Here is a 26,459-nt window from a genome sequence, read left to right as displayed (position 1 = left end):
CCTTACGGAGTAGTAACCTTTTTTATTTTGGGTCAGGGACCCGGGCCAACAAGTAACTAGTAAGCACACTTGTTGTTGGAGTTGGGCTTGGATTATTCTTATTTCTGTATTTTGGGCTTTAGCACATGAATGAACGGCAGGCCCAAAAACACGTGTTCAAAAAAGGCCCAAAAGGCATCACGTGGCCTCTGATTTTGGTGAAACCAATAAGCAAAAACTAATAAAGTGGAAGCTTCGATCAGCGTATAAATGGGGCAGAAAGCCAGGAACCCACCCCAATTTTCTAATTAGAAGAATCAGTGAATTGAAAAGTAGGAATTGGAAGATTTTTTTGTTATTTTCAGAGAGGAGGTTTCACAGTTACCAATCTAGATGCCATAACAAGACTTTTTGATCATGATATTTATTAGGATTAACTTACATTATCTCAACCCACTAAATTGGGATGCAAGCCTGTGGTGAATAGTTAATTGATTAACAATGAATCTAAGATCAGATAATAATGTATGAATTCTGCTAGAGAGTCAATAGAGTATTTGTATAATGGACTATTTATTTAGTCCAATATGAATTAAAAATGAACATTTAAAATAAAATACTACTAATTTCTCAAATATAATACATTTATACTATTCAAAATAACCATTCGAGTACCAGAAATAATAAACATCTGATATTCTACTGAATCGAACATTTATAAACCCCCATTATATACATTATATAGATATTTTATTGACTTCCTATACTTTCTCTGATTAACCTTTTGTCGGTTAAATGTCATTTTGGGATAGGTAATGTTCCTTGCAAAGATCGATCATTAATAAAGTGGGGAAAAATGAAAAAAGTTGATTATGTACTATCTACGGAAATGTTTGGTACTATTATACCTACATAGTGTGAGGTTATAGGGCGTTAATTAATTAATTACTATATGCATATTATAATGATTATGATTATTATTGTTATAATAACAATGGTGGTTGAAAGATGAAATGCGAAAAGGTTATTTTGGTCATGATGCATGGTACATAGGGTTTAATTTGTACGATAAACAATTGGGCCATTATTACTCTATAAATGCTAGTAGATAGACACAATAATAGGGGCAGTGTTTCAGTGAGAAAACTTGAAACTTGACCAGTTTTTTGTTATTATTTGGAGCCTGGAGGCCATTCGAAAAATGGGGACTTTTTCTTCTTCTTCTTTCCTTTTTCTTGCTCAGATTTTCTTTATTCTCTGGCAGCTTCTATGTTTGACAGTTGAAGCTTTCAACAATAGTAGTAATAATAAGATATCTGCCTTCTATGTGTTTGGAGACTCCACCGTTGACCCTGGAAACAATAACTACATTGACACGCCTTTCAAATGCAACTTTCCGCCTTATGGCATGGATTTCCCTAACCATGTTCCTACTGGAAGATTCTGCAATGGCAAGCTTGCCACTGATTACATTGGTACATAATGGAAACTCAAGTGCAGTCGACTTCACGTGAAGTTGATACCTAGAGCTGTTAGATGATTTGACTGATTTGACTAAATTTTCATCTGACGACTCTTAGATATCAACTTCACGTGAAGTCGATTTCACCTGAGTTTTCACCTTTATATATATATATATATATGGCTTTATTACATGCTTATAATTACTATATGATTGAGTATATATTCATTCAACTTCAAATATATAAATGTGCATTGCACACACACACATATATATATATATATATATATATATATATATATATATATATGTATAGCTTCCTATGCAGGACTCAAGAAATCGTTTCTTCCAGCTTATTTGGATCCAAATCTCAGCGTTGAAGAGCTTATCACAGGTGTTAGTTTTGCCTCTGCTGGTTCTGGCTTTGACCAACTTACACCATCAATCAGTGTATGTCGTATATAAAAAAATGTGCATTGAAAAAATGTAGAAATTCAAGTGCAGTCGATTTTACGTGAAGTTGATAACTGAGAGTCGTTAGATAATTTGACTTATTTGACTAAATTTTCATCTAACGACTTTCAACTATAAACTTTACGTGAAGTCGACTGCACCTAAGTCAATGGTAAAAATTTAAGTACAGTTAACTTTATGTAAAGTTGATAGTTTAGTCAAATCTGTTAAATTATTTAACGATTCTCAACTATCAACTTCACATGAACTTAAATAGACTAAGTTTTGACATGAAAAAAATAGTACAAACTTCACTTGTCTTTCAATATATATATTTATAGTATGATATTGATATGTGTCTATATGTTATTTTCATATTTATGGACAAATATATAATTTGTTTGTGTTATATTTATTCTGTGTTTGTTGTTGATTACAGAATGTGATTCCAATAGGAAAACAATTGGAATATTTTAGAGAATGCAAAAAGAAGTTAGAGGTTAAGCTTGGTAAAGAAGGAACCAAGAATCATCTAGAAAAGGCTGTGTTTTTCTTGAGTGCTGGTACCAACGACTTCGTTCTTAATTATTTCGCTCTACCAATTAGAAGAAAGAGTTTTACTATCTTATCCTACCAGCAATTCTTGATCCAACATGTGAAACAATTTATTCAGGTTTGATGTTTAATTTCATCTCAATTACCACACACATTCATATCTTCAATTTCCATCCCTTTTTAATGTTTGAATATTCACACGTGATATATATGCATAAATTATAAATATGTTTGGTTATTATAACATTCAACTAACGCTACTGCGTACTTTAATTAAACTTTAATTAAGTATGGCTATTTGCTTTACCCATATCATTCTTTCTTATTATAAAGAACAAACTAATATTTACTAAATATTAATTAATAATTAATTATACTACTACTACATTTGAAATTTAATTTGCATGGAGGATATTTTAATTTCAAATGTCTTGTACTGTTATACTATTTCTCATGACTTCAACTATAAATTATTTGTCGATGAACCACCTAACTCTTTATTCTAAATATTTATGATGGTTAATAGTGGTATGTTGAGTCAGTGTCTCGTGTTGAAATATCACTTATTTATTATTGGATAAGGTATGAATTTTAGTATAATAAGTAACTAAATTTTATTTCTTTAATTTAATGGCGAGTGAATATATAATAAATAGTTGGTATGGGAAAGTATGATTATAATAATGTAAGTTAATGTCTATCGTATATCATATTAAAATGTTATTTTATTGCTATTACTAGCTAATATCATTGTTGTATGGGGAAGTATAAAATTAATTTTCAGTTCTAACTTAGCTTTGACATGCATGGTTGCTTTCAATTCAAACAATGAAATAATACCCACTAGCTAAAAATAGGTATTTTCTTATCAAAGCGAATCATTCGTTAGATGTGATGATATAGGAGATAGCTAGAAACATTGATTTCTCATTTGACACTTTTGGTTTTTATAGAATATTAATATGCTAGACGGAAAATATCTAAAATTATTTTATATAATTTAATATTTATAATTATATATTTATTATATTTAAAAGTGTACAATTATTTTAACGCGATAATTAATAAATATTAAATAAGATAATTTTAAATTGTTTGGATTGAATTTTTATTGCTTCTCAAACATTATTGTTTTTGAATTTATATTAGCAAAATTAATCTTTGGTACTTAGCTTCTTCCATATTATTCAAAGATTACAAGTGTTATTATAACAGGGAGTTAGCCAACAACAAATCAACAAACTGTTTTAAACTACACTCCATACTAATTAATTATTATTAATTAGTGATTATTTAAATTTTATTTTTTAAATATATAAAATTTAAAATTATTAATTATAGTTGTTTAAAAATTAATTGATTAAAATTTATTTATTTATACTTTTTTTATTATAATTAATTAATAACTTTACAATTAATAATATCCATCTTTTCCAAAATTTGAAGTACTCACAAGAAAGACCATATTATTTCTTTCCAAAATAATGAACAAGAATATATATTCTACAACACATTATTTTTACATCTATCCCACCAAACTTAAAAAAAAAAGTTTAAGGAATAAACTTTTTCAGTTAACATTAGTCAATTCTTTTTCTAATTTTAAATCATCTGTCTTAAAATTATAAATTTTAAATTCTAATTTCAAACTTTAAATTCTAAAAAAATAGGATAAAAATTAATTTTATAATAAAAAATTAACTAACATGCACTATTTTAAAATTACATTTTTATATTTTCCTATATATAAAATAATGAGAGTAGAAATAAGTTATTTAACTATGTATGAGTTGGGAGTGTCGTTGTCTCTAGTATAGTTGATGGTAGATAAGAAATAAATTAAAATTAATATAGAAACCCAACCACCAAAAATCCTCGAAGCTATAGCTAAGTTGTTCTCAATAAAAAAAAATGTGAAAATTCAAGTGCAGTTGACTTCACGTAAAGTTGATAGTCGAGAGCCGTTAGATGAAAATTTAGTGAAATCAGTCAAATTATCTAACGAATCTCAGTTATCAACTTCACATTAAATCGACTGCACCTGAATTTCCACCATAAAAAAAATTAAAAACTAACACGTTTGTATGTGAAGCAACATGTTTGCCAATATATAGAGGGAGAAAATGAAAGAAAATTAAAAGATGAGACTATGAAAATGAAATTACATAGTATTAGAAAGCCATGAATAATGGTAGGCATAGCCACAATAATTTTGGTTACTCAAACTGGAGACTACACATACATAGACATGAAACACAACATTTATGTACGTTAATATATATATATATATATATATGGGTACTGCAACAAGCATATATATATTGAATATGAATTACATTAATCGTACTAGCTATAACTAGAGTAAAAAGGAAACACATTATTAGTAGTAATAAGGTCCCAAATTTTTTCACTCTGTCCATATATACATGGTATGAACCATGGATCGCAGGTAAATTTTTATAGGATTAATTAAGTAGGTGAATATATAATAAATAATTAAATGGACCACCGCACTAGCTAGCAATCATAACGCGTTAACGTGAACTTTCATGTAGGATGGAAACTTATATATAGTTGACTTCACGTGAAATTGATAACTGATAGCTGTTAGATGATTTGACTTATTTGACTAAATTTTCATCTAACAATTCTCAGATATCAACTTCACATGAAGTCAACTGCACCTAAATTTTCACCTTCATGTATTTAATTTTATAATATATATATATATATATATATATATATATATATATATATATATATATATATATATAGTTTTCTAATTGTAAAGAGTGTGGCTGAGGGAGGAGATAGTTAGGAGGGGCCATGAAATGAAAGAAGCATTGATATGCATCCCATTATAGGTTTCTTTCTTTAGGGTTGGATTTGGTTTATTTGCTTTTATGTCAATATGTTCATGAATGTGGTTATGTGCTTATTTGTGTGGCTACATCTACTTTTTCCTAAACACTGTACACATACATCCAAATAATTATATAATCTAGGTATAATATGATGCATACACATTTTGATTATTTTGAATATCTATATTGAGTCTCTAACTATGTTTCTGTCTTAATTAGTAGGCCAAATTTAATGGGACGTAACATATCTTGAATTTTTCTTAAAAAAAAAACATAGAGAATATATAGAAATATATATTAATTAAGTAATGGTAGAAACTCATGTGCAGTCGACTTCATGTGAAGTTGATAGTTGAGAGTAATTAGATGATTTGACTGATTTGACTAAATCTTCATCTAACGATTATCGTCTATCAACTTTATGTGAAGTCGATTACACCTGAGTTTCTACCTTAAGTAATTCAAGTATAGTTGTTTATTTAGGATTTAAGGTTTAGAATTATAGAAAAAATCAGAAATAAGTAATGATAGGTAATCAATAATTTTTTTGAACAATATGAACAACCACCAATCAAATCAAAACACACTACACTTCCAAATTACTCACCTAAATCTTAATATTAGAATAACCATCCGCACACCTAGTGAAATGAACATCCGATATATCTATTATTCATATTATTTAGTATTTTCATTGTCTACCTATATTTTTCCATGAGAAATATATAGGAGTTTAATTGATTGGGAAAATTGACACTTCATAATCTAACTTGCATTAGTATTACATCATTAATTAACTCATAAATAAGAAGAAATTGAAGTTGTTTAATATGTTGTCTTCTTAATTATTATCCTAGGTAGCTTAATTAGCTTACATTATAAAGAATAACGGATTTAATTAATTTCCTAAATTGGTGATCAGGATGTGGTGGCAGAAGGTGGTAGAAAAATTGCAGTTGCCGGAGTACCTCCAATGGGATGCTTACCTTTGATGATCACCTTAAATTCCCCTAATGACATTCTCCATCGTCATTGCATCGATCACTATTCATCCATTGCAAGAGATTACAACCATCTCCTTCAACAAGAGTTACATCTTTTTCAATTCCACCTCAATAATAATAATATATCTACCTCCCCAACTAAAATCTATTATGTTGACATATATGGCCCATTAGCCCAAATGATCCAAGCACCTCAAAAATTCGGTTTGTATCACAAGTATATTAACATTCATTTTTTTAATGTATCAATTAATTTTGTGCTAATTAACATTATATATTATTTCTATGGTAGGATTTGATGAGGTTGGTAGTGGGTGTTGTGGAAGTGGGTATATTGAAGCATCAGTACTGTGTAACAAGTTTTCAGGTGTTTGTTTAGATCCATCCAAGTATGTTTTCTGGGATTCAATTCACCCAACAGATAAAGCATATCACAATCTGTTCTTGGCTAAACTCCCCACCATTGATTTCATCATCAACGGCTAGAAATTAATGACTACTTTTCCTTCCAAGTTATATATGGCATCTAATAAAAGCTATTCTTCTTGTATTTTATTTCAAATGGAATGATATGAGGTTAATTAGTCTCTATTATTGGACAGTGCATGTGTGTATGTTATATTTATATAGTATAAAATAGTCATGTTATTATTTCTACCATATAAATTGCTTGCATATTAAAGAAAAGTGGCACATGTATATGACATGCATATATTGGGAGTTTGGGACAACATCATGTGATGCTATTGTATTTGTTATATTGTATTGTATGAAATAAAGTCATAATCTTATTAATTGTGATCAACAACTTACCAAAATTATTTATATACTAACACATTGCAAACATTGGCATGGCATCAAAGTTGGTAGCCATACAGAGGATTCAGAAATAGAAAGGTCACAGATATGTGTCAGATAATAAAGTTTTACATGGTTGAAATATATAGAAGACTCTTATATTAGACCCTTTATTTCTTGTGTGCTTTCGTTTTATTTATTTATTTATTTATTTTTTGGCTACCCTTTTATTTTATTTGTGTTACCTTTATTCTTCTTACCTTTATTTTACTTGCCTGCTTTTTCGAAACGGTTTTTCTCTATTTTGCTTTAATTATTGTAGTGAATTTATGTGACCTAAATTATTTTCTAAAATCCTTTTACTCAATCTATTATGTTATGTAACCAATTTGAGTTGGTCAATTTACTTATATGATTAAGCAAGATTGTTGGAGTTCGAATTTCATATTGTCCATGCAATAACTCATTAGGCAGCGATAGATCCATAAATAGAATTTAAATTCACGATAAATTAATTTTTGACCTATCGAATTGAAAAATACCATAGATAACAAAAAAAAATTATTGTGTTATGTTTTGCTATTCATTTTTCAGTGTTTATTATGGAGTTTGTTAATTAATGTGATTCTTTATTTTATTTTATATCAATGAATTAGATTTGAATCATCCTTAAACATTATTTACTAACTAAAAAGTATTGTGCTCTTTATTAATTAAATAAATCTCAACTTTCTATTTATTATAATTTATATCAAAGATTCTGTTTTAGATTTTAGAATTTATAATTTAAGATTTAGAATTTAGGATTTAGAGTTTTAGAATTTAAAATTATAATTTAAAGTTTAAAATTTAAATTTTAGAGTCTAAAGAGTGCTAGATTCCTTAATTTTTGGAACTCATTAGCATTTGCCTTTAAATTTAGGTGTTTGTACGTACCGATACGTTTAAAATATAGACAAATAATAACAATTTATGTGGAATTTATTTTTCACATCAACATTTAATTTTTATTTTTTTAAATATATATTATATCACCACTTTTATTAATACAACCCTTTAATTAAATAAAAATAAAAATATTTTTTATTTAATTTTATAAAAAGTCTTAAACATTCTTCTTTTATTTGATTAGACAAAAATATCCTTTTAAATTAACGAAATTTTAGAATCCACTTAATCCTAACTTTATAGTTTCAAATAATTTAAATAACAAAACAAAAACATATTAAAAAAAACAAAAAATCAAAATTTCTTCATCTTCTCTAATATTGGTGCCCCTCTAAGCAAAACATATCAAAAAAATAAAAATTTAATCGTTCTTTATCTTCTCCAATTACTTCTTTAAAACAAAACAGTAAAAATCCTAAACCAAAATTCTAGGTTTTTTAACTAAATGCAAAGCCTTATGCAATTAAAATTATAATAACTAGCTACAAAATTTTCCTCAAATTTTCCACATAAACTAGTATGGTTAAAGGGTTTTGAAAAAATCAAATTTAAACCTTTAAAACTTCAAACTCAAAAAATAACTTTATGCAACTAAAATTATAGCATAACTGGCCTCAAATTCCTTTCTTCCACGTAAGCTAGTAAAATTAAAGGACGCCTGAATTAAAAATTTCACCTTTTGGGACCAAACGTGACCTGAGGCAACGAAACATAAGCTCGAAGAGGGTTGATTGCATCTGGGTTAACAAAAGATTGAATTTTTGGGTCAGAATGAAGGACCCATTTGGAAGCAAAGAAGGAAGAATTGGAAGGAAGGGAGTGCCTTAGAACCTCGGGGAGCACGTCGGCGGCAAAGAACCTTGGGTCTTGGTTTGGAACTTTTACTACTTTACTTCAGAGGGGTAATTAGAAAAAATGAAGAACGATTGATTTTTTATTTTTTTGATATGTTTTGCTTAGAGGGAGCACAAATGATTAGAGAAAATGAACAAATTTTGATTTTTTGTTTTTTTAATATATTTTTATTTTGTTGTTTAAATTATTTGAAATTATAAAATTATGATTAATTGAATTCTAAAATTTCGTTAATTTAAAAAGATATTTTTGTCTAATCAAATAAAAGAAGAATGTTTAAGACTTTTTATAAAATTAAATAAAAAATATTTTTTATTTTTATTTAATTAAAGGAGTGTATTGGTAAAAGTGGTGATATAATATATATTTAAAAAACAAAAATTAAATGTTGATGTGGAAAATAAATTCCACATGGATTGTTATTATTTGTCTATATTTTAAACGTATCGGTATGTATGAATTTATTATCGTACCGTAGCAAACAACTTAAATTTAGTATTTAAGATTTCAAAATTTAGAATGCTTTATTTTTTTTTTCGCTTTTTTATTTTATTTTTAATAACAAAATAATTTTTAAAGAACACTCTTTTTTTTTAATTTCTAAGAAGCACATTAGTATTTGTTTTGTTTTGTGTATAGGGAACCAAGCCTCTTACATAGATGTCTGTAGATTAAAACAGTGAAATAGCAAGGAAATGAAATCATGGCTATTCTTGCACGGTAGGTTTTACTTGACAAAACGATTTGTTTAAGTAATGTTGGTACAAATTGAAGAAATAATGTCCACACACCAAATCAACTAACTAACCATATTACATATTTATATTTATTTGGTTGTGGTGTAAATGCATTAAACAATTTCATTAGCGATGGATTCAATGGCCTCATCAGCGATAATCTTGTACATCTTCTGGGTTGGATGAACAGCATCCCAGAAGATGTATTGATCAGGATCTGAACAAGTAGTCAACCCTCTGCATGAATCACCATATTCTACTAACCCTGTTCCACAGCATCCCTTTGTAGTTTCCACAAAACCGTATTTTTTGGGGTCCAATACTGCGTTTTGGATCATACCAAAAACATTAACATAAGCGGTCTTCATGCCCAATTGGGCCTTCAATTGGGTCAATTGGAGTGATAGCTTTGCATTGAATGAGTGGGCCACATTGTTCAAAGTTGGATCACAAGTGTTGGTGTTCTTAAGGGTCATCATAAGTGGAATGCACCCAAGTGGTAGGACCCCAACAACAACTAACCTCTGGGCCCCTAGCCTATGCATCATCTGCATTGTATCCACATCAAAAAATAGATATGCATGTGATTTCAAAGGAAAAAAAATGTAGACATGCATGTTACAAAATACTAAACTTACCTGTCTCATTGAATGATGTATGAGAGTTTGAGTCTGTCTTGAGTGAAGACTATATAATTCATGTACTAATAGCGGGAGTGTGTGTAAGTGAATGTGTATGTTGTGTTAGACCAAATAAAAAAAAAAGAAAAGAAAAGAAAGCAAGGTAGGGTTTGTCTATAATCAATCTAAGGATAATTAATTAATGTTTTAATTATTCTATTGGGTTTTGTAATTTTATCAATTTTGTAATTAAATTTTTATATATTTTTTAAATTAGATCTCAATACTGTTTTTAATTTTATAATTAGGTTCTTACCATTATAAAAAAATATTAGAGTTAACGAAATATTTTTCCACAAATTGAAAGTATCCATAATTAATAACTTAATTAGATCTTTTGATCATATATTTTTTAAAAAATACTTCATTAATTTTAATTTTTTTGACACAAAAAAATCTAATTACAAAATTAAAAGTAGTATATAAGCCTAATTGAAAGAAACAAAATTAATTGCAAATTTGGTGTAATTATAGAGAGTAACAAAATAATTAAATATTAGTTAATAAAAAATTTAAATGTTTTAAACAATTTATATTACCTATAAGCCATATATAGTCCATAAGTCTCTTTCCAGGTCTTTAGACTTTACCATACTGGAATGGAAATAGATGTTTTTAGTTTTTTCGATATTGTTAAGTGTGATTTTTTTTATTTAATTATATTTTCACATAATTTTTTTCTCCTATTCAAAAAATATATGGCAAGAAATGATACTTAACAACATAACTTGAGATTTTAGCTCTGCACTCGTTAGCAAAAAATCTCCAACTTAATGATATTAACTCACTAATTGAAATTTTCCACAATTTTGAGCTTTTCTAACCACCTAACTCGGATTCTTAATTCAGAATCAGACATATGACAAATCCAACTTTTATTCAAACAATCTGCCACAGTGGTAGAGCATTTATTGAACATGTTTTTCACTCAAGGGACATGGGTCCACCACTCCAATGTAGCAAAACAATAATATCTTTGTGTAAAGTTGCAAACAATAGTTTCCTATTCCTATAGCACAAGGACACTACTGTATAAGCTATCAAATTTTCTAAATGGAACTAAAAAATGAGGTTAATTAAAGTTAAGGGAATTAACTAACCTCAATGTCCTTAGTCATTTGGGAGAGCAAGAATTCCTCAAACTTCTGCAAGCTGTATTGCTTTGGGCGAGTATCCTCCAAGAAATAGTTTTGTAGGAAATCATTTGTGCCCATACTTATCACATACAATGCATTCCTTATAATGAATTCAGCTCTTTTCTCTCCCAACAATTTCCTCATGTGAATCTTGTAATGCTCAAAATACTCTAGTTGTTTGGATACTGGTAGAACATTCTGTTTCACCAAATTAAATAGACTCCAAATTAATTTTCAAATATATGTATGTTGTATAGTTATAGTAATATAGAAGCTAAGGTAGGGTTTGGAAGAGAGATGAAGACCGAGAGACATAGATTGAAATAAGTGTCAGGATTGTACTTGGTGTAAAGTGGAAAATAGAGACTGAAATAAGAATGAAGTTCTAATTTAATTTGCACAAATAATAAAGTTGGAATTAATTAATTAAAATGAAGGTATTTTAAATATAAAATTTTATTAAAATTTAAGTCTTCATTCCCAAAAATTTCAATCCTCTGTGTCCCTACTTTTTGGAGGTAATGAAATACTAAAATTTTGAGGACAGAAACTAAAATTTTAGTAGTAGTCTCTAAACTAACAAATATAATACTGAGTCTCGGTCTTACAATCTCCGTCCAAATACCTCAAAACAAACGCTACCTAAGTTAACTAAGAGGTCATCATATATAGATTAGAATGTCATACCGAAATATTGGCAGTAAGATCATCATAACCTGTAGCTGCTGATGCAAAACTAACACCGTATGGCAGATCTTCTAGCTTCAAATTTGGGTCAAGAAATGGTGGAACTATTTTTCTGAACCCCATTGCTTCATCAGCTGTGTATACAAGTGTTTGTAAGAAGTACGACTCAAATTAAAAGAGTTTGTACATTATTGAATATGAATTCTGCTAGGGAATCAACGGAGTATTTTTAAAATGTGTACGGGCTATTTATTTGACCCAATATGAGTTAAGAAATGAACATTCAGAATAAAATATTACTAATTTCTCAAACATAATACACTCATGTTATCCAGAATAACCATCCGAATACCAGAAATAATAAATATCTGTCTGAATCGAACATTCCTGCACTCCCATTTTTCACATTGTACAGATACTCTATTATATAGAGGTGAAACATAACACTAGCTAGCATATATAATAAATTTATGAATTTATATTATTTGTTTCATCTGTCAAGAAATTTTTAGCACTTATTAAATGTGAAAGTCCCATGCAACACTACTTAAGTTTTGTTTTCATAATGATAGATACTACTTCTAAGTTCTAATAATAATAACTGCTAGAAAAGACTAAGGTCTTAATCAATTGAATGAAAGTATAAATATGTGTTTATTACCAATGAAATCAGTGGCAAGTCTGCCATTACTAAACCTTCCGGTTGGGCGGGCGTTAAAGAAGTTCTTGCCATAAGGAGGGAAGTTGCTTTTCATGGTGGTGCCAAGGACATTGTTGTTGCCAGGGTCAACACTTGAGTCTCCAAAAACCAATATGCATGAAACATTGTTCTTTGCAGCCAATTGCCTCACGAGACCAATGTCCACTTTAGCAACTACTGAATAATATAATGGCATTATTATTATTAATGCCATTGTTATTATCATCATTCTCACCACCACCAACTCCATAATGGAATGGAACAAGCTCTCTATTCTGAACTCTATAGAAATTGAAGGACCCGCAAGAAAGTAGCTAGATATTTCAGTGATATTGATGAAGCGAAATCCCCCACCTTCATAGGTGAGTACTTATAATAATAATGTTAATAAAGTGATGTTGATATTATGATATAGTAGTAGCCTCACACCGTTCTTTAAATTCGCCAGGTAAGAATTTGTTGAGGTAGTTAGAGCATTTATAATTCGGTTCTATAAAATCAACTACACAGCATTAAAAGTTTAAGACTATTGTCACTATAATAATGAGGACTCAGGAGATCCCTTCCTTATTTGAAGACAGCTCCAAACTGATCCTCCTTGCTCCTTGCTGGACACTCCACATGATAACTTCTTATGTGTTCACTTCAGAGTGGCTCACATTTTCTTTTGTTTTTGTTTTGCATTTTTCCCAGTTTCAATGTTTATAGCATGTTGTATTTTTAAAGTTTAAATAATATATTATAACTTGCAATAAATAGCAAAATTCCGTTGTAGTCTAGTTGGTTAGGATACTCGGCTCTCACCCGAGAGACCCGGGTTCAAGTCCCGGCAACGGAATTTAATAATTTTTTTCTGATTTCTTGTCCCCACCATATTTAATGATGATCTATGGCCTACCAGAAAATGTGGTAAAATGTTGTTCAAGTAGCAGTAGCTTACTAGCTCTTCATAAATGCATATTACTTTTTCTTCTTGTTCAACAACTGACTACTATAATGCAAAACTGCATCCTTGATTTTTATGTATGTGAATAGTGCACATTATTTATTCATTTGGGTATGATATTGTTTTCATACTAACAGGAGAACCCATCAGTTAACAAAAGAAAGAAACACAATAGGCAAAGGAATTTTTTTATAAGTTAAAAAATCAATGATCTATGAATATCCATAAAAGAGGCTAATAATTAATAAAGCAAGAACTATATGCAGGAAATCATTAGTCTTATTAAAAATGCACCAAATAACATGTGAGCTTATGTTCTTACTATGGTAGGACCCTTCACATGAGTTTGGAACAAATATTGAAGGCTTTGCTCCCCAAAGTCCCCAATAGTACTAACGAAATCAATGCATTCTGCATAATATCTAAGCTACTTTATGATATGCAAGCAATGTAGATGGATATTGTTTTTAGGGCATTTAGTTTACCTCGACATTAACAGCATGATATTTGGCATTATCAACTCTTAGATGCTTCATATTTGGTGGGATCACTTGCAAAATGGACTGCCAAGGCAGTTGAGAATCCCGCGTAGGATTTAGATTGATGTGATAGATTGATTTGATCCATTTTAGCTCACTGTCTTTGAACAATAGTTGGTTTTTGGCCTTTGAAATAATAGGATGCATGCATGATTACTATTTGCAGTATTAGTAAACCGACTGCTATAGGTAGCCGACCTTAGAGCCTAAGAATTTATTTGTTGTTGTTACTGTACAAGAGATCAAGAATATATGAAGCATCTGCAATCCATTTTAATGTAGCTAATCACGGATGATGTGTGATGACATTATTATTGTCAAAATGATCTGGTACTGCAAAATGGCTGAAATATGTAGGAGAGACTAACAATCCATTTTAATGTAGCTAATCACGGATGATGTGTGATGACATTATTATTGTCAAAATGATCTGGTAGTGCAAAATGGCTGAAATATGTAGGAGAGACTAACAGTATGCTCGTTAACTAGTTAGTTGCAAAATTACCTATACTGTTTCTCGAGATTCAGTTCTAGGTACCATATTAGTTCTTGGACCCTTTCTAATACTGAATTAGCAAACTAAGTGCTGAATTGGCTCTGACTTGTCACACTGGACATATGGCTAAACTACGTCATTTCATTTTGGCATTTAAACAATGCAAAATCGAGAAAAGGAAGAAGAGTTATATGATGTGTAAATCATTATGTCTCTCTTCATTCTCCAAAACGACCTTCTTTTGTCCTTTTTAAGAGCTAAAACGAAAAGATGCTATTAAGCCATGTGTCTAGCGTAGCAAGTCAAAGTTAGCTAAGCATTTCGTTCGTTGATTCAATATTGGAAAGCGTTTAAGGACCAATGTGGTGCCTAAAATTGGATCTCAAAGACCAGTATATTGAATTTTGAATATGAGGCACTAAAATGGTGAAATTCGTGAATATGAGGGACCACTACAGGGATTTAGTACAAAATATGGGTCTACAACAGACTACATTAAAAATACAATTTGGCAAATATAATGGTCATAAGGCATTAGCCCTTCACACAGGGTAATCATCTGGCTTTAGTGAGTACAAAAAGAATACAAACTCTATTTCCGTATAAACAGAATGGGCAAGGACAACCTTAGGCATCCTTGAGCTGAAATAGTGTTCCAAGATGGATAAGTGATTTCCAGTAGCAGATAATGAGCTTCATATAGAATGATCAACAAAACCCATGTGAATGACCATGTCCTACATGATTTTGCCAAAAAAATTGGTTGGATCTCAAAACTCGTTTTTCATCAAGGCAGATCAAGATTCTGCTGTGTCAGACGTATTCCTGAAAGATGAATTTTAAACAGAATTGTTATCATGAAACAAGCAAATATTTTTATCAAAACTAATATTATCATATACTCACTTGGACGATTGTGAATCAAGCTGCATGGTAACTGGTCCATCATTAACCAAATTTACCTGTCACCATCATAAGGGTGAGGATTGTTACACCAATAAAAGGCAGCATTTGATGTAATCACACAACAATGGAAACCTCACACAAGAGTTGGGTGATGTTACATACCTTCATCATTGCTCCAAACACACCATCTGCATAGAAGTTTAGATGGCTTCAGCAAAATCTAAAAGTGCATCAATGCAAAGCAACTACAACTAGCACTTGTTAAAGGTAAGCAGCAAATAGGCACACTTGAATCTTTGAGGTTGTGTTCTCTATTTATAATTTTGCTATTGATAAGTTAATAGATATGATTTCATAAACAACTTTTTTCAAACCAACAATAACTTGATTTTGATATAGAGTGTGATAGATAGAATTGGCATATTCATCTTTGTTGGCCAGGACAGGAAACATAAGTCATTAATGTGAATCATTTTTGCAATTCTAAAAACAATGGGGTACACAACCATGGATTCCCCTGAAACGCCGGGGTATACTAGAACACTATACCATACACTGCTATATTTGGCCATCAACCACCCTAGACCATTCCTCTAGTCAGTTAGGTCTAAGCAGTAGCACTATAGTTAGAGATTGTTTGGTGTGGGAAGGTCTATGTCATTGTTTTCATTACAATACACTGTAAGTATAATAAAAGTGTAAGCACATGAATTACATAAAATTGATTCTTGACTACATGAATGGAAAACGAAAACCATGCATTGCTAGTACTCAAATGATTATTACAGATTTATAGAAATAGGAAGATGGATATTAGTTAGATACCCCTGATAGCATCTGAGTTATATGTGTTCCTGAACCTGTCAACTAAAGACGCATAGAAGGGGTTGGCCTTCTGCGGAGGCATAGCAACATGAAAATCTGGCTTGTTACCCTTGAGGAATCCATACAAGGTAAACTGGCTCACTGTTACATACAAATTAATAATAATCATTCAGCTGATAATGAAAATGAAAAGGAAAAGGAAACGCCAATTTCCATAATCAACGTTTAGAATGTGAATAATACCAAGCAGAACTTGATAATTTTTCTGCATCACCTGCACAAACACAAGATACGCACACTGTAATATGAATTCACAATCAGAATTGTAAAAGATAGCAAGGAAGATATCGATAGAATTACACTATGGTCCCATGCTTTTCCCGTATTTTCATTAGGGAACAACCTCATGTTCAAGACCTTCCTGCATCTGTGGAAACAAAAAAAGAAAAAGAAGTTAGAAATTGGAGCTTTGAAGAAACATAAAAAGAACAAGAAGAGAGAGAAGCGTGGAGGAGGACATGTAATCGGCGTCGGCGTCGGAATCGGAGTCGTGGATTCCGACAAGGACGAGGAGGCCGGGGCCGATCTCGGAGACGATGCGGCCTTCAACCTCGACGGATGCGGAGGCGACTCGCTGAACGACGGCTCGCATTGCTTTGACTGTGAGTGTGAGCGGCTTGGACCTTATCCGGCGTGCGACTCCGCGCAGTGGCTTTCTTCCTCTTGTGCGGGAAAGCGCAGATACTACCACTCCTACTGCTGGCGCTGCTGTTACTGCCACCGTCACACGTGGAACAACATTCAATACGGGCTTCATCTTTTTTTTTTTTGGAAAAAAATACTGATTGGGCTAGATTGAATAGTTGTTACTCATTACTCATCGACTTATATTGGTTGGTTAAGTTGGTGAAAAAAAACAGAGATGATAAAAATGTTGAAGTTAGAATAGCATGGAAGAACCAACATGGGTTGGTGGAGTGGTGAGCTGACTCGTCCGCTTAAACAAGTATCGGAGTTCGAATCCCGTCTTGTAAATGCAGCGACTCATTAACCAGCGACTCATCAAATGTATCTCCAAACGCTAGTGTGCTTGTTTTCTTTTGTTTTTTTTTTCTTTCTTTGGGCCTATGGCCCCTCGTATCATAAAAAAAATGCAGTGACTCATTGACCAGCGGCAGACCCTTAAATAGAGCTCGGATCCGCGACGGATTAGTCTTTAACCTGTCGTGTTGGGGGATACCGTTTGGATAAACCAAAAAAAAAAAAATAGCGTTGAAGTTTTGGAAAACCAATATGGTTCTTTGTAATTTTAGTACTATTATATGGTAGACATACTTGAAACACCCTTTATATATAGTTTTGATACTCCAAAATATTCTTATCAGTGATGAGGAAGATCTGAAATTTTTGCTTCTTCTTCTTGATGATGATGTTGTTGCTCAGTGCTATCATCATCTCTCAAATGATTGTCCCTTCCAAAAGAAGAAGAATGATCACTTATATTATCAGATATCACTTGAATTGTTGATCTTTTTGCTATGAATCTGCATTGCAAGTGTAATCACCCTTCTCCAAATACTCTCATCGCTTGTTGTGGCATTATGTTCTGGTGCCAATTCTTGACTTTGGAGACAACTTTTGCCATGGCATTGCTGATAGTAGCATACAAATAGTGGAAGTGGCACCGGAGATGACGAATAGAATCCACAAGCTTCTTAGACTCAAGCTTTCCATGCCATTGGAGGTCATATTGTTGGAGCATTTCTGTGATGCACTAAACAACCATTCCTCTTCCAACTTTTTCAGCTCTCCATTTTCTGAGAGATGTAATATAGCTCTGGAAACATCTCTTGTCACCGGGGAGCCTTTCTGGAACATCTGCATCAAATCATTTGAATGTTTTTATTCAAAACATAATATGATATTTTTGTTTTACTTGGTGAACAAAAGTTTGGTACTATTTTTTACTTACAAAGCCTAATCCTCCAAATCTAGTTCTGGGAATGGAGGCAGTGTATCCATCACAATATTCGCTAATGAATACTTTTTCATAGGGTAATTCAAGAAATGCAGCTACTATGCTACCATTTGCAAATGCATCAATATATCTGTCTTCACTGGTAATGTTGATTATGTTTTCTGGCTTGAACTTCTCCACATCCTCTAGGTAGTTTCTAACAAATGAGTCACCATCACAACCAATCTTCATGTTGTTCTTCTTCAGCCACTCAATGTCTGTGACATTTGGCTGCAGCTGCTTCACTGTGAGCATTGAAGAAAGACTTGCAGTGTAGCTTGAATTAAGAATCAGAACTAGGAAGAGCCATGATACCATCACCACCCGAGTTAACTTTCTATACATTTTCTCCCCTGAAAAATGAGAAAATTTGGCTTCATTTTACTCAGGTTTGAAACTTTTAAATTATTGGAACCAAATTGAAAATAGAGATTGATACTAACTGTGAGCAAAGAACAAAGAGGAGACGGTAAACCAAAGAGCAGTGCTGATCTGGCTCTTCCAATTGCCATGAAACTCTGGATTAGGTTCTTTCTCAAGTAGCCAAACTACTAACATTGTATAGATCAAGATGGCTCCTGTAACTGTCCAAAGTTGCCAGGTAAATGGCTTGGTGAACATCCATGCTGATTCTTCAGACTTTGCTGGAACTAACATTGACAATCCTGATTCTGCATATGGCACAGTGAAGTCCACATATGGCAATCTTTCCTCTAGTATCGTAATATCCCCAATAACAGCATCATAACTCTTCCAAAAATACAAAAATAAAAAATCAATAAGATAGCTGGTTGTATTTAGAATAAATTATAATTGTAACATTTTGATAAGTGAACTTGGACATAATTGCACATTGTAATAGACTTGGTCATACCAGTATTACATAATATGATAATGGTTAATTAAGAATGGAAAAAAGGAACAAGGGAAATCATAAATACCTTGTTATAGACTAATTGAACCAAATCAGGATAGGTGCAATTGATAGCATGGAACTTATAGGGTAGATCATACCCCAAAATTTTGTGCACCTGCTCAAAAATCTTGATGCAGAATCCATCATAGTTATCAAGGTTTTGATTCTTGGCATAATCAACCTTGACAAACCTGGAAAATGTAGTTCTGCCTGGGACCGCGATTTTCATAGGTTTTTGTTTAGTAGGCATTTTCCATCCCTTTGGTGTCCTTTGCAAATTCCCAGGCCAAAGTACAGCATTGAAGCATTCTGAAACATGGTTACCATTACCACCATCTTGTCTTGTTGCATGGAAGCTTGTGGAGAATCCATGTTGCTGAGTCCAAAAGCACAACTCTTTGTAACTCTTCCCAACCACATTCACTACTCTCAAGATAGGATTCTGCAGCAGTTTTCCATCTTCAAATTCAATATGGCCACTTAAACCAGAAAATTTGCTTGACTGTATTTCTCTTAGTAAGGTATTTGTGCTGCTTTTGCCATTGCTCATTCTGTCCAGTGCTTGAGTCACAATGTTAATGCTATCATATGCTTGCAAAGCAAAAAATCCAGGCTTTCGGTTATCTTCTTCGGGGCTTCTTGGCCAGAAAGTTCTCTGAAACTGAGCCTCAAAATCTTGGTACTTGTTGTTTCCTTCAGAGTAGTAGTTCTTGATTCCTATAGCTCCTTCCATGTATGAAATGGAAGACTTGTTGATGGAGTCAATTAGATTGGTTATGCTCTCTGGGATTATCCAAACTGATTCTTTATCTACAAGTCCTATATTTGAAGCTTCTCTGAACAAGTGAATCACCATTTCTAGTGATGATTGCAGCACGATAAACACTCGCGATTGTTGAGTATTCATTAACTTAAGTAGCTCGTCTTGCACTAGCCCTCTTGGATCATGCAAAGAAGAAATTGGTGGAAGAATAAATTGTATTCAATCATTGAATTTGCATCTTGGAGGGCCTCAGATAGCAGGGCTAGCATCCCTTGTTCTCCACCATAGGCATCATCTTCATAGATGGCTATTACTCTTTGCCAGCCATAAGCTTTGACTATTTCCACAATGCATTTTACATATGCTCTGCCACTGTTGGCCATTCTTACCAAAAATGGCCACCGGATTGACATCAATGGTGGAGTAATCAAAGGTTCTGCATAGGATATAATAGGAACTTGAAACCGCGATCCTATTTCAGCTATAAGAGCTGCTTCTGGCCATGTGTGGAAGCCTAAAATCACTTGCACTTTCTGCATTCTTATCATTTCTTCCGCTGCAAGAAAAGTCACACAATATTCAATACTAAAGATGCTAAGTTAATAATCCTAACGCATGAAAAATAATATCTTTTATTTTTTTTCTTATCAAATGCTAGATATAGTACTAACCAAGATTGGTGTCACTTATGGGGTCCATGGTAGAGTTATGAAAATGGAGAGACAACTTGTAGTTCTTTGAAGTGCTATTGTAAGTTTGTGCTGCAATTTCCATGGCTACTCTCTGCTCTTTCCCCACACGAGAATTAGCATCCATAATCACCCCAACTGATATAACTTTGTTGCATTCATTCTTGGCCTCATGGGAGTTTGCATTCATGATGAAAACAAGAAAAAAGAAGAGCCAAGTCATTGCAAGTGATTGAAGAATAGTTGAAGGGCAATAATGCATGCTGCATAAACAGTTTGTTGGAGTTTCTTTTGTATGTTTTGATGTATAGGCTTCCTTAGGCATTTAAACTTTGTGATACAAATTAAAGGGATCTAAGTGGGGCATGGAATTTGAGAAATGAGACTTTGTCAATTGTGAAGGGTTGACTCCACAACATTTGAGTCTTGAAGAAATAGTTGGATATCAGAAGCGAGAGACACAAGACTTTTTATTACACACAAATAATGGTTAGCCTTAGCACCCAGAGAGGATATTATATTTTCTTGGATGATATTGAGATAAGATTATTCTAACGAGAATATACTACATATGTAAATAATCACAATTAATAAATTATGACTTAGTCACATTAGTGTCTATAAGTCTATCAACAATCATGCTAAGTGTATACTAAAATCAGTTATCAATATAAAATACATATTAAAATATAAAATACACGTTAAAAATAAATTAAAAACCACATATATATATATATATAAAATGACTGATTTTAGTGGTTGATTTTGGTGTTAAAAATTACAAATAATATTTTTGGTCTATTAATGTATTAATGCGCTTGTGTATATATTAATGCTAAGTTAATAAATTCCCGGGATAGATCATAGATGCAAGTCTATGTACGAAATCTAATTAAGAGTTCCTCCAAAAATTCATTAATTAATGATCAGGATTGGACATTTTGTTTTCTTGTTTTCTAAGTTTTGTAAATAAATGTAACAAGTACGTTCTTTTAGTTCTGGACCACAAGAGTTGATAGAAGACTATAAGAGTAGACAAATTTGGATGAAAGATAAGTGATGCAAATGAGTTCTGCAATGGGCTAATGGCAACAATGTAAAAGCCTTATTTTTTTTTTTTTGTAAATACTATGGGAGACCTAAGATTCCTATAGCAAATTATAGGGCTGAATCTTGAAATAAGACAATTCTATGTGAGAAAAAGAATGCATTTATAGAAGTATCGAAACCACAACTATTAAAATTTAGAAGTCCACTAAAAAGACTAAGAGACAAAAGTCTGAATTTATTGTCTTGTGTAGGGACGAATATTCAGCAATCAATACTTTTACTGGTTTCTGGTTGGCAAGAATATTTCATGATGCTGGTAAGTATGAAAGCATAAAACTAAACCAAAAATATAATTTTTCACTTCAACCAATTTATATTATTGAATCAGCTGGATCCCAGTTAGATGATAAATAATATAACAAATATTATTGAAAAAATGGTAGAATCTCATTTCAGGTGGTTTGTATGTTAGGAGAAGATCGACAAAGCATCCGATTAGGAGGTTAGGTGGTGAATGGTAGAGAAAGACCAAACAATAAGACTATATACATAAGGTGGTCAAAGGATATTTATGTATAACCGATCTTACGGTAAATATGATACATAATAGAACACAATGATATGGTTTGATCTATGTAGCCGATCCACCTAACGAAATAAGACTTCGCTGTTATTGTTGATTGTTGTTATTGGTTTGTTAAAAAAAATGAGGCTGTAGTTTCCATAGTATGCTTATGGTTATAGCATTCTTATGACAGCTGAGTGGGAGCGTTGTGGATTATTTGCTACATGCTCAGAAGTGCTTACACTCTCCCACCTTGATGAATTATTCCTAAGGCGCACCCCTTGTGTAGTTGCAGCTCTATCTAGTGTTTTGAGGCTCCCATTATATAGTTCTGTGCTCAATCTAAATGCTCTCTTCAAAACACTATCCTCATCTTTCCTTTCTTGTTGACTTGCTGCTTCTTCTTCTTGATTATGATGATGATGATGGTGCCATTTTGTCAGCAATGCCAGCACTAAGCAAATGGTGGATGTAGCAGCACATATGGCATAGAGGCCCAAGAAATTGCTGAGGGTCAGGCTCTCTGTTTGAGGGGATGATGTGTTTGAGCATTCATTGGATGGTGTCAACCATTCATTTTCCAATTTCTTTAGTGTTCCATCTTCAGCCAGTGTTAAAATTGCTTCAGAGAAGTCCTTTGCCATTGGAGATCCTTTTTGGAATACCTGCATTTGGATTATGTATCATATTATAATCACATATATAATGTGAATCAAAACTTGAAAGTGAAAAAAATAAAATGCATAACTAAAATTAAGCACTCACAAATCCCATTCCTCCAAATCTATATGCAGCTGTGGTTGAAGAATATTGATTGCAATACTTATTCAAGAAAACCTTCTCATATGGACTCTCAAGAAATAGAGCAACAATTTGTTTGGTCTTGAATTTTTCCACAATATCACTCTCACCATCAACATCTATAATTTGCTTTGGATGTAATTTATATACATTCACCATGTAGTCCTTGACAAAGGTACTGACATTGTCACATCCAACTGGTAAATTATTTTGCCTCAGCCAATTAATATCTCTTCCAGATTTCAACTTTGTAACAGTGAGCATTGAAGAAAGGCTTGCAGTGTAGCTTGATGTTAGAACAAACACAAGAAATAGCCATACACCAACTACTACTCTTGCAGAGTTGCTGTTTATTTTCTCTCCTGTGATACATCACAAATCAAAACCATGATACTTATTTTACAGAAAATAGAAGAAAAATCAAAAGCTTTGATGTTACTAATTATACTTACTGTGAGAAAAAAATAGAGAAGAAAAAGCAAACCACAGTGTGGTGCTGATCTGATTTTTCAGTGGTCCACCAAATTCTGGATTCAGTTTATGTTCTAAGAACCAGATGATAAACATTGTGTAGATGAGGATGCTACTAGTTGCTATCCACATTTGCCAGCTAAATGGTTTCATAAACAACCATGCTGACCCTTCAGTCTCTACTGGAAGAATGAGTGATAAACCTGACTCAGTGTATGGTTGAGTGAACGAAACATACTTTGATCGATTCGCAAGGATTGTTACATCTCCCACTATAGCATCATAGGACTGCACATGAGTATGATCCACAGCAGTAGTATTAGTATTTAATTTTCAGAAAGAAAGATCGACGTAATAATAAAAAAAGCATGCAACTATGAACATGATTTGGAACTAGTCCATGATTAAGTATGCCAAAGATGCTTTTGATATGATTTTATTTGAAGTCCTTAGCAAATTGCTTGTACAATTCAGTGTTATGTTTTGATGTGCATATATTCCAGATGATAAATAGCTTAAAGTAAAATTTCTTTACCTCATTTATGACATTCTGAAAAAGACTGTCATAGGATTCATTGAAGGAATGAAATTCATAGGGCAATAGGTCACCATAGTTCTCACTCAGAATTTGTCTTATTGAGTAGAAAAGATCAATACAGAAACCTTGATATTGATTTTGTGATACTTCCTTTACAAAGTTTTCAAAAGCTGGGTTTACAGGAACTGCAACTTTTAAAGGATTTGTATCTGTTGGTAACTTCCATCCCATAGGAATATGAACAGTAGAATTTAGGCCTCCAGGCCAAACCACTGTGCCAGTTATGTTTCTTGTACCAAGATCATCTCTTTTCTCTATGTCTTCCAGTGTTTTAAGAGATCTTTCAAACTTCAATTCTGGGGTCCAAAAGTCCAGTTCTGTGTATCTGTTATTAACCACATTTATGACTCTCATTCTTGGAGTGTAGGATAACTGGCTTTCTTTGAAACTTATGCTCCCACTTAAGCCATCAAAATTGCTTGACAACATTTTCTCCATGAACACTCTTGAGTTGCTAGAGTTAGCATTCATTTTCTCCAAGGCTTTTGTGATCATTGTGATGCTATCATAGGCTCTTAGTGCATATAATCCTGGTTTAGATGTTCCAGCTTGGAAATTCTCTTGAAACTGAGTATAAGCAATAGAGCTTGTAGAATAGTAGGTTTTGATTCCCAAAGCACCCTCCATAGAGGATAAAATGGTTGTGTTGTAAGATTCAAATGTACTAGTACTCCCTTCATTGATTATCCAAGCTGAATCTTTTCCCATCAATCCAATTTTCCTTGCTTCTCTGAACAAATGTGTTACCATAGGTAATGATGCTTGAAGAACAACGAAAACCCGAGATTTTACTTGCAATAGCTTAAGCAACTCATCAAGAACAACCCCTTTTGGATCAGTTAAAGAACTAAATGGTGGAAGAGCTAGTTGGTACTCAATCTCAGAATCAACCTTTTGTAGAGCCTCAGATAAGAGGCTTAACATACCGGAATAGCTGCTATAAAAGTCATCTTCATATATTGCTACAACCTTTTGCCAGTTGTATGAATGGATAATATCTGCTATGCAGTTCATATGTGCAGTGTAATTATCAGCCATTTGAATCAAGAAAGGCCAACGAGTTTGCATTAATGGAGGTACTATAGGTGGAGCAGAGAATGAAATAACTGGTACTTGAGCTTTAGCTCCAAGATCAGCAACTAGAGCTGTTTCCTGCCATGTCTCCATGCCAATAACGACTTCAACTTTCTTCTTAGCAATTAGTTCCTCAGCTGAAAACCAAAAAGAACTTAGATTAAATTGGTTCAACACTTCACTTCTTTTATGATCAGATTAGTACTAGTACCACTCACCAGCTGAAGCTGCTTGTAAAGGGTTCCTGCTAGAGTCAAGGAAGGAAAGAACTATGTTATGAGTTTTTAAATGGTTATTGAAAGTTTGAGCTGCAATCTCCATGGCTCTTCTCTGCTGTTTTCCGGTATCAGAATTGACATCAATGACAACACCAACACTTGCATTTTGAGGAGTTTTGGCAGCTTGAGCTTCTGAAACAGAGGTGAACAGGATCAAGGTGATTATTATAGGAAGAAGAAGCAAAATATGTGAATTCATGTTGGTCCTAATAGGCAAGTTTAAGCATTTGCAAAAAAGTTGTTATTTCCAATAAAAGAAGCATAATAGTTATATACATGTATTCAATGGAGGGAACTGGTCATAATCTTATAGCACATTGGTGTTGTTGAATTGAAAATTATTCATTTGTTCTCAACTTATGGAACATTACCCTTTGAAAGTTCGCATATGATCATTTCTAAGTGTATTGCGTACAAGTGTAAATCAATGTCTAACGTGTGAGAATAAAAATGTAAATTTGATAAGAATCACTTCATGAAATAAAATTAAACTTTTTATTGTTTGACCAAGGATTAAAAGTTTGAAAGGTCAACTTACATAGTTCGATCAAATCCGTTCTCCAAGAAACTTGGAATGTCTATTAACTAATGGTTGTATTAAAATAATTTTCAAACTGATGTTAACATATTTTTGGGAGTTGAAATTCATTTTGGCCCTGAAATTTTT

General features: G+C 32.3%; 6 protein-coding genes and 1 non-coding gene across 9 annotated transcripts; 2 read left to right on the top strand and 5 right to left on the bottom strand.

Annotated features, from left to right (window-relative positions):
- The first annotated feature begins 1,091 nt into the window (after window positions 1-1,091).
- On the top strand, window positions 1,092-6,977 carry LOC112714513 (GDSL esterase/lipase At5g45960). Of its 2 annotated transcripts, none has more exons than XM_025766129.3 (5): window positions 1,092-1,454; window positions 1,770-1,891; window positions 2,334-2,567; window positions 6,236-6,521; window positions 6,610-6,977. In XM_025766129.3, the coding sequence occupies exons 1-5, from the start codon at window positions 1,181-1,183 to the stop codon at window positions 6,801-6,803; spliced, it is 1,110 nt and encodes a 369-aa protein (XP_025621914.1). In that variant the 5' UTR covers window positions 1,092-1,180; the 3' UTR covers window positions 6,804-6,977. The 2 variants fall into 2 exon arrangements, with proteins under 2 accessions (XP_025621914.1, XP_025621913.1); XM_025766128.3 differs by having other exon boundaries at window positions 1,758-1,891.
- A 2,666-nt stretch (window positions 6,978-9,643) lies between these two features.
- On the bottom strand, window positions 9,644-13,403 carry LOC112714512 (GDSL esterase/lipase At5g45950). The gene is made up of 4 exons (XM_025766127.3): window positions 12,820-13,403; window positions 12,159-12,292; window positions 11,436-11,669; window positions 9,644-10,203 (listed from the first exon to the last, which is right to left on the bottom strand). The coding sequence occupies exons 1-4, from the start codon at window positions 13,106-13,108 to the stop codon at window positions 9,769-9,771; spliced, it is 1,092 nt and encodes a 363-aa protein (XP_025621912.1). The 5' UTR covers window positions 13,109-13,403; the 3' UTR covers window positions 9,644-9,768.
- A 220-nt stretch (window positions 13,404-13,623) lies between these two features.
- TRNAE-CUC (transfer RNA glutamic acid (anticodon CUC)) lies at window positions 13,624-13,696 on the top strand. Its single transcript has one exon. It is a non-coding gene; the product is annotated as a tRNA-Glu (tRNA).
- A 1,604-nt stretch (window positions 13,697-15,300) lies between these two features.
- On the bottom strand, window positions 15,301-17,553 carry LOC112714511 (uncharacterized). 2 transcript variants are annotated; one of them, XM_072204406.1, is made up of 8 exons: window positions 17,535-17,553; window positions 17,089-17,344; window positions 16,931-16,997; window positions 16,814-16,844; window positions 16,571-16,711; window positions 15,908-15,933; window positions 15,746-15,801; window positions 15,301-15,664 (listed from the first exon to the last, which is right to left on the bottom strand). In XM_072204406.1, exons 2-8 carry the CDS (start codon window positions 17,220-17,222, stop codon window positions 15,637-15,639), a joined length of 483 nt encoding a protein of 160 aa, XP_072060507.1. In that variant the 5' UTR covers window positions 17,223-17,344; window positions 17,535-17,553; the 3' UTR covers window positions 15,301-15,636. The 2 variants fall into 2 exon arrangements, with proteins under 2 accessions (XP_072060507.1, XP_025621911.1); XM_025766126.3 differs by lacking the exon at window positions 17,535-17,553 and having other exon boundaries at window positions 17,089-17,501.
- Window positions 17,554-17,848: 295 nt separating this feature from the next.
- LOC112718433 (glutamate receptor 2.7-like) lies at window positions 17,849-21,434 on the bottom strand. Its single transcript, XM_029289458.2, has 5 exons — window positions 20,938-21,434; window positions 19,529-20,822; window positions 19,031-19,337; window positions 18,543-18,940; window positions 17,849-18,448 (listed from the first exon to the last, which is right to left on the bottom strand). The coding sequence occupies exons 2-5, from the start codon at window positions 20,408-20,410 to the stop codon at window positions 18,170-18,172; spliced, it is 1,866 nt and encodes a 621-aa protein (XP_029145291.2). The 5' UTR covers window positions 20,411-20,822; window positions 20,938-21,434; the 3' UTR covers window positions 17,849-18,169.
- A 1,121-nt stretch (window positions 21,435-22,555) lies between these two features.
- Window positions 22,556-23,752, bottom strand: LOC140175792 (glutamate receptor 3.4-like). The gene is made up of 2 exons (XM_072204405.1): window positions 23,336-23,752; window positions 22,556-23,235 (listed from the first exon to the last, which is right to left on the bottom strand). The coding sequence occupies exons 1-2, from the start codon at window positions 23,633-23,635 to the stop codon at window positions 22,744-22,746; spliced, it is 792 nt and encodes a 263-aa protein (XP_072060506.1). The 5' UTR covers window positions 23,636-23,752; the 3' UTR covers window positions 22,556-22,743.
- A 57-nt stretch (window positions 23,753-23,809) lies between these two features.
- LOC112718112 (glutamate receptor 2.7-like) lies at window positions 23,810-25,991 on the bottom strand. Its single transcript, XM_072205713.1, has 3 exons — window positions 25,733-25,991; window positions 24,378-25,651; window positions 23,810-24,130 (listed from the first exon to the last, which is right to left on the bottom strand). Exons 1-3 carry the CDS (start codon window positions 25,989-25,991, stop codon window positions 23,810-23,812), a joined length of 1,854 nt encoding a protein of 617 aa, XP_072061814.1.
- Window positions 25,992-26,459: the final 468 nt, after the last annotated feature.

The sequence above is a fragment of the Arachis hypogaea genome, chromosome 10, assembly GCF_003086295.3.
Source record: "Arachis hypogaea cultivar Tifrunner chromosome 10, arahy.Tifrunner.gnm2.J5K5, whole genome shotgun sequence".
Taxonomy (NCBI): Eukaryota; Viridiplantae; Streptophyta; class Magnoliopsida; order Fabales; family Fabaceae; genus Arachis; species Arachis hypogaea.
This window is presented reverse-complemented; position numbering and strand designations above follow the sequence as displayed.

What these genes read in the sequence shown, in the direction of transcription:
- LOC112714511 (XM_025766126.3), bottom strand. Translation starts at nt 17,387, where the DNA reads ATGAAGCCCGTATTGAATGTTGTTCCACGTGTGACGGTGGCAGTAACA. An exon ending in GAAAAGCATGGGACCATAGT is followed by an intron (nt 16,845 to 16,930) that starts GTAATTCTATCG and finishes GTGTTTGTGCAG; the next exon opens with GTGATGCAGAAAAATTATCA. An exon ending in TAACTCAGATGCTATCAGGG is followed by an intron (nt 15,934 to 16,570) that starts GTATCTAACTAA and finishes ACTTCTATGCAG; the next exon opens with ATGGTGTGTTTGGAGCAATG.
- LOC112718433 (XM_029289458.2), bottom strand. Translation starts at nt 20,410, where the DNA reads ATGAATACTCAACAATCGCGAGTGTTTATCGTGCTGCAATCATCACTA. An exon ending in TTCAATTAGTCTATAACAAG is followed by an intron (nt 19,338 to 19,528) that starts GTATTTATGATT and finishes TATTTTTGGAAG; the next exon opens with AGTTATGATGCTGTTATTGG. An exon ending in GATTTGGAGGATTAGGCTTT is followed by an intron (nt 18,449 to 18,542) that starts GTAAGTAAAAAA and finishes GATTTGATGCAG; the next exon opens with ATGTTCCAGAAAGGCTCCCC.
- LOC112718112 (XM_072205713.1), bottom strand. Translation starts at nt 25,991, where the DNA reads ATGAATTCACATATTTTGCTTCTTCTTCCTATAATAATCACCTTGATC. An exon ending in TTTACAAGCAGCTTCAGCTG is followed by an intron (nt 25,652 to 25,732) that starts GTGAGTGGTACT and finishes TTTGGTTTTCAG; the next exon opens with CTGAGGAACTAATTGCTAAG. An exon ending in TTCAGAATGTCATAAATGAG is followed by an intron (nt 24,131 to 24,377) that starts GTAAAGAAATTT and finishes ACTCATGTGCAG; the next exon opens with TCCTATGATGCTATAGTGGG.
- LOC112714513 (XM_025766128.3), top strand. Translation starts at nt 1,181, where the DNA reads ATGGGGACTTTTTCTTCTTCTTCTTTCCTTTTTCTTGCTCAGATTTTC. An exon ending in GCTTGCCACTGATTACATTG is followed by an intron (nt 1,455 to 1,757) that starts GTACATAATGGA and finishes ATATATGTATAG; the next exon opens with CTTCCTATGCAGGACTCAAG. An exon ending in CCAAGCACCTCAAAAATTCG is followed by an intron (nt 6,522 to 6,609) that starts GTTTGTATCACA and finishes TTTCTATGGTAG; the next exon opens with GATTTGATGAGGTTGGTAGT.
- LOC140175792 (XM_072204405.1), bottom strand. Translation starts at nt 23,635, where the DNA reads ATGCTCACTGTTACAAAGTTGAAATCTGGAAGAGATATTAATTGGCTG. An exon ending in GATTTGGAGGAATGGGATTT is followed by an intron (nt 23,236 to 23,335) that starts GTGAGTGCTTAA and finishes ATCCAAATGCAG; the next exon opens with GTATTCCAAAAAGGATCTCC.
- LOC112714512 (XM_025766127.3), bottom strand. Translation starts at nt 13,108, where the DNA reads ATGGAGTTGGTGGTGGTGAGAATGATGATAATAACAATGGCATTAATA. An exon ending in ACTTGCCACTGATTTCATTG is followed by an intron (nt 12,293 to 12,819) that starts GTAATAAACACA and finishes TTGTATACACAG; the next exon opens with CTGATGAAGCAATGGGGTTC. An exon ending in AAATGACTAAGGACATTGAG is followed by an intron (nt 10,204 to 11,435) that starts GTTAGTTAATTC and finishes GATACAATGCAG; the next exon opens with ATGATGCATAGGCTAGGGGC.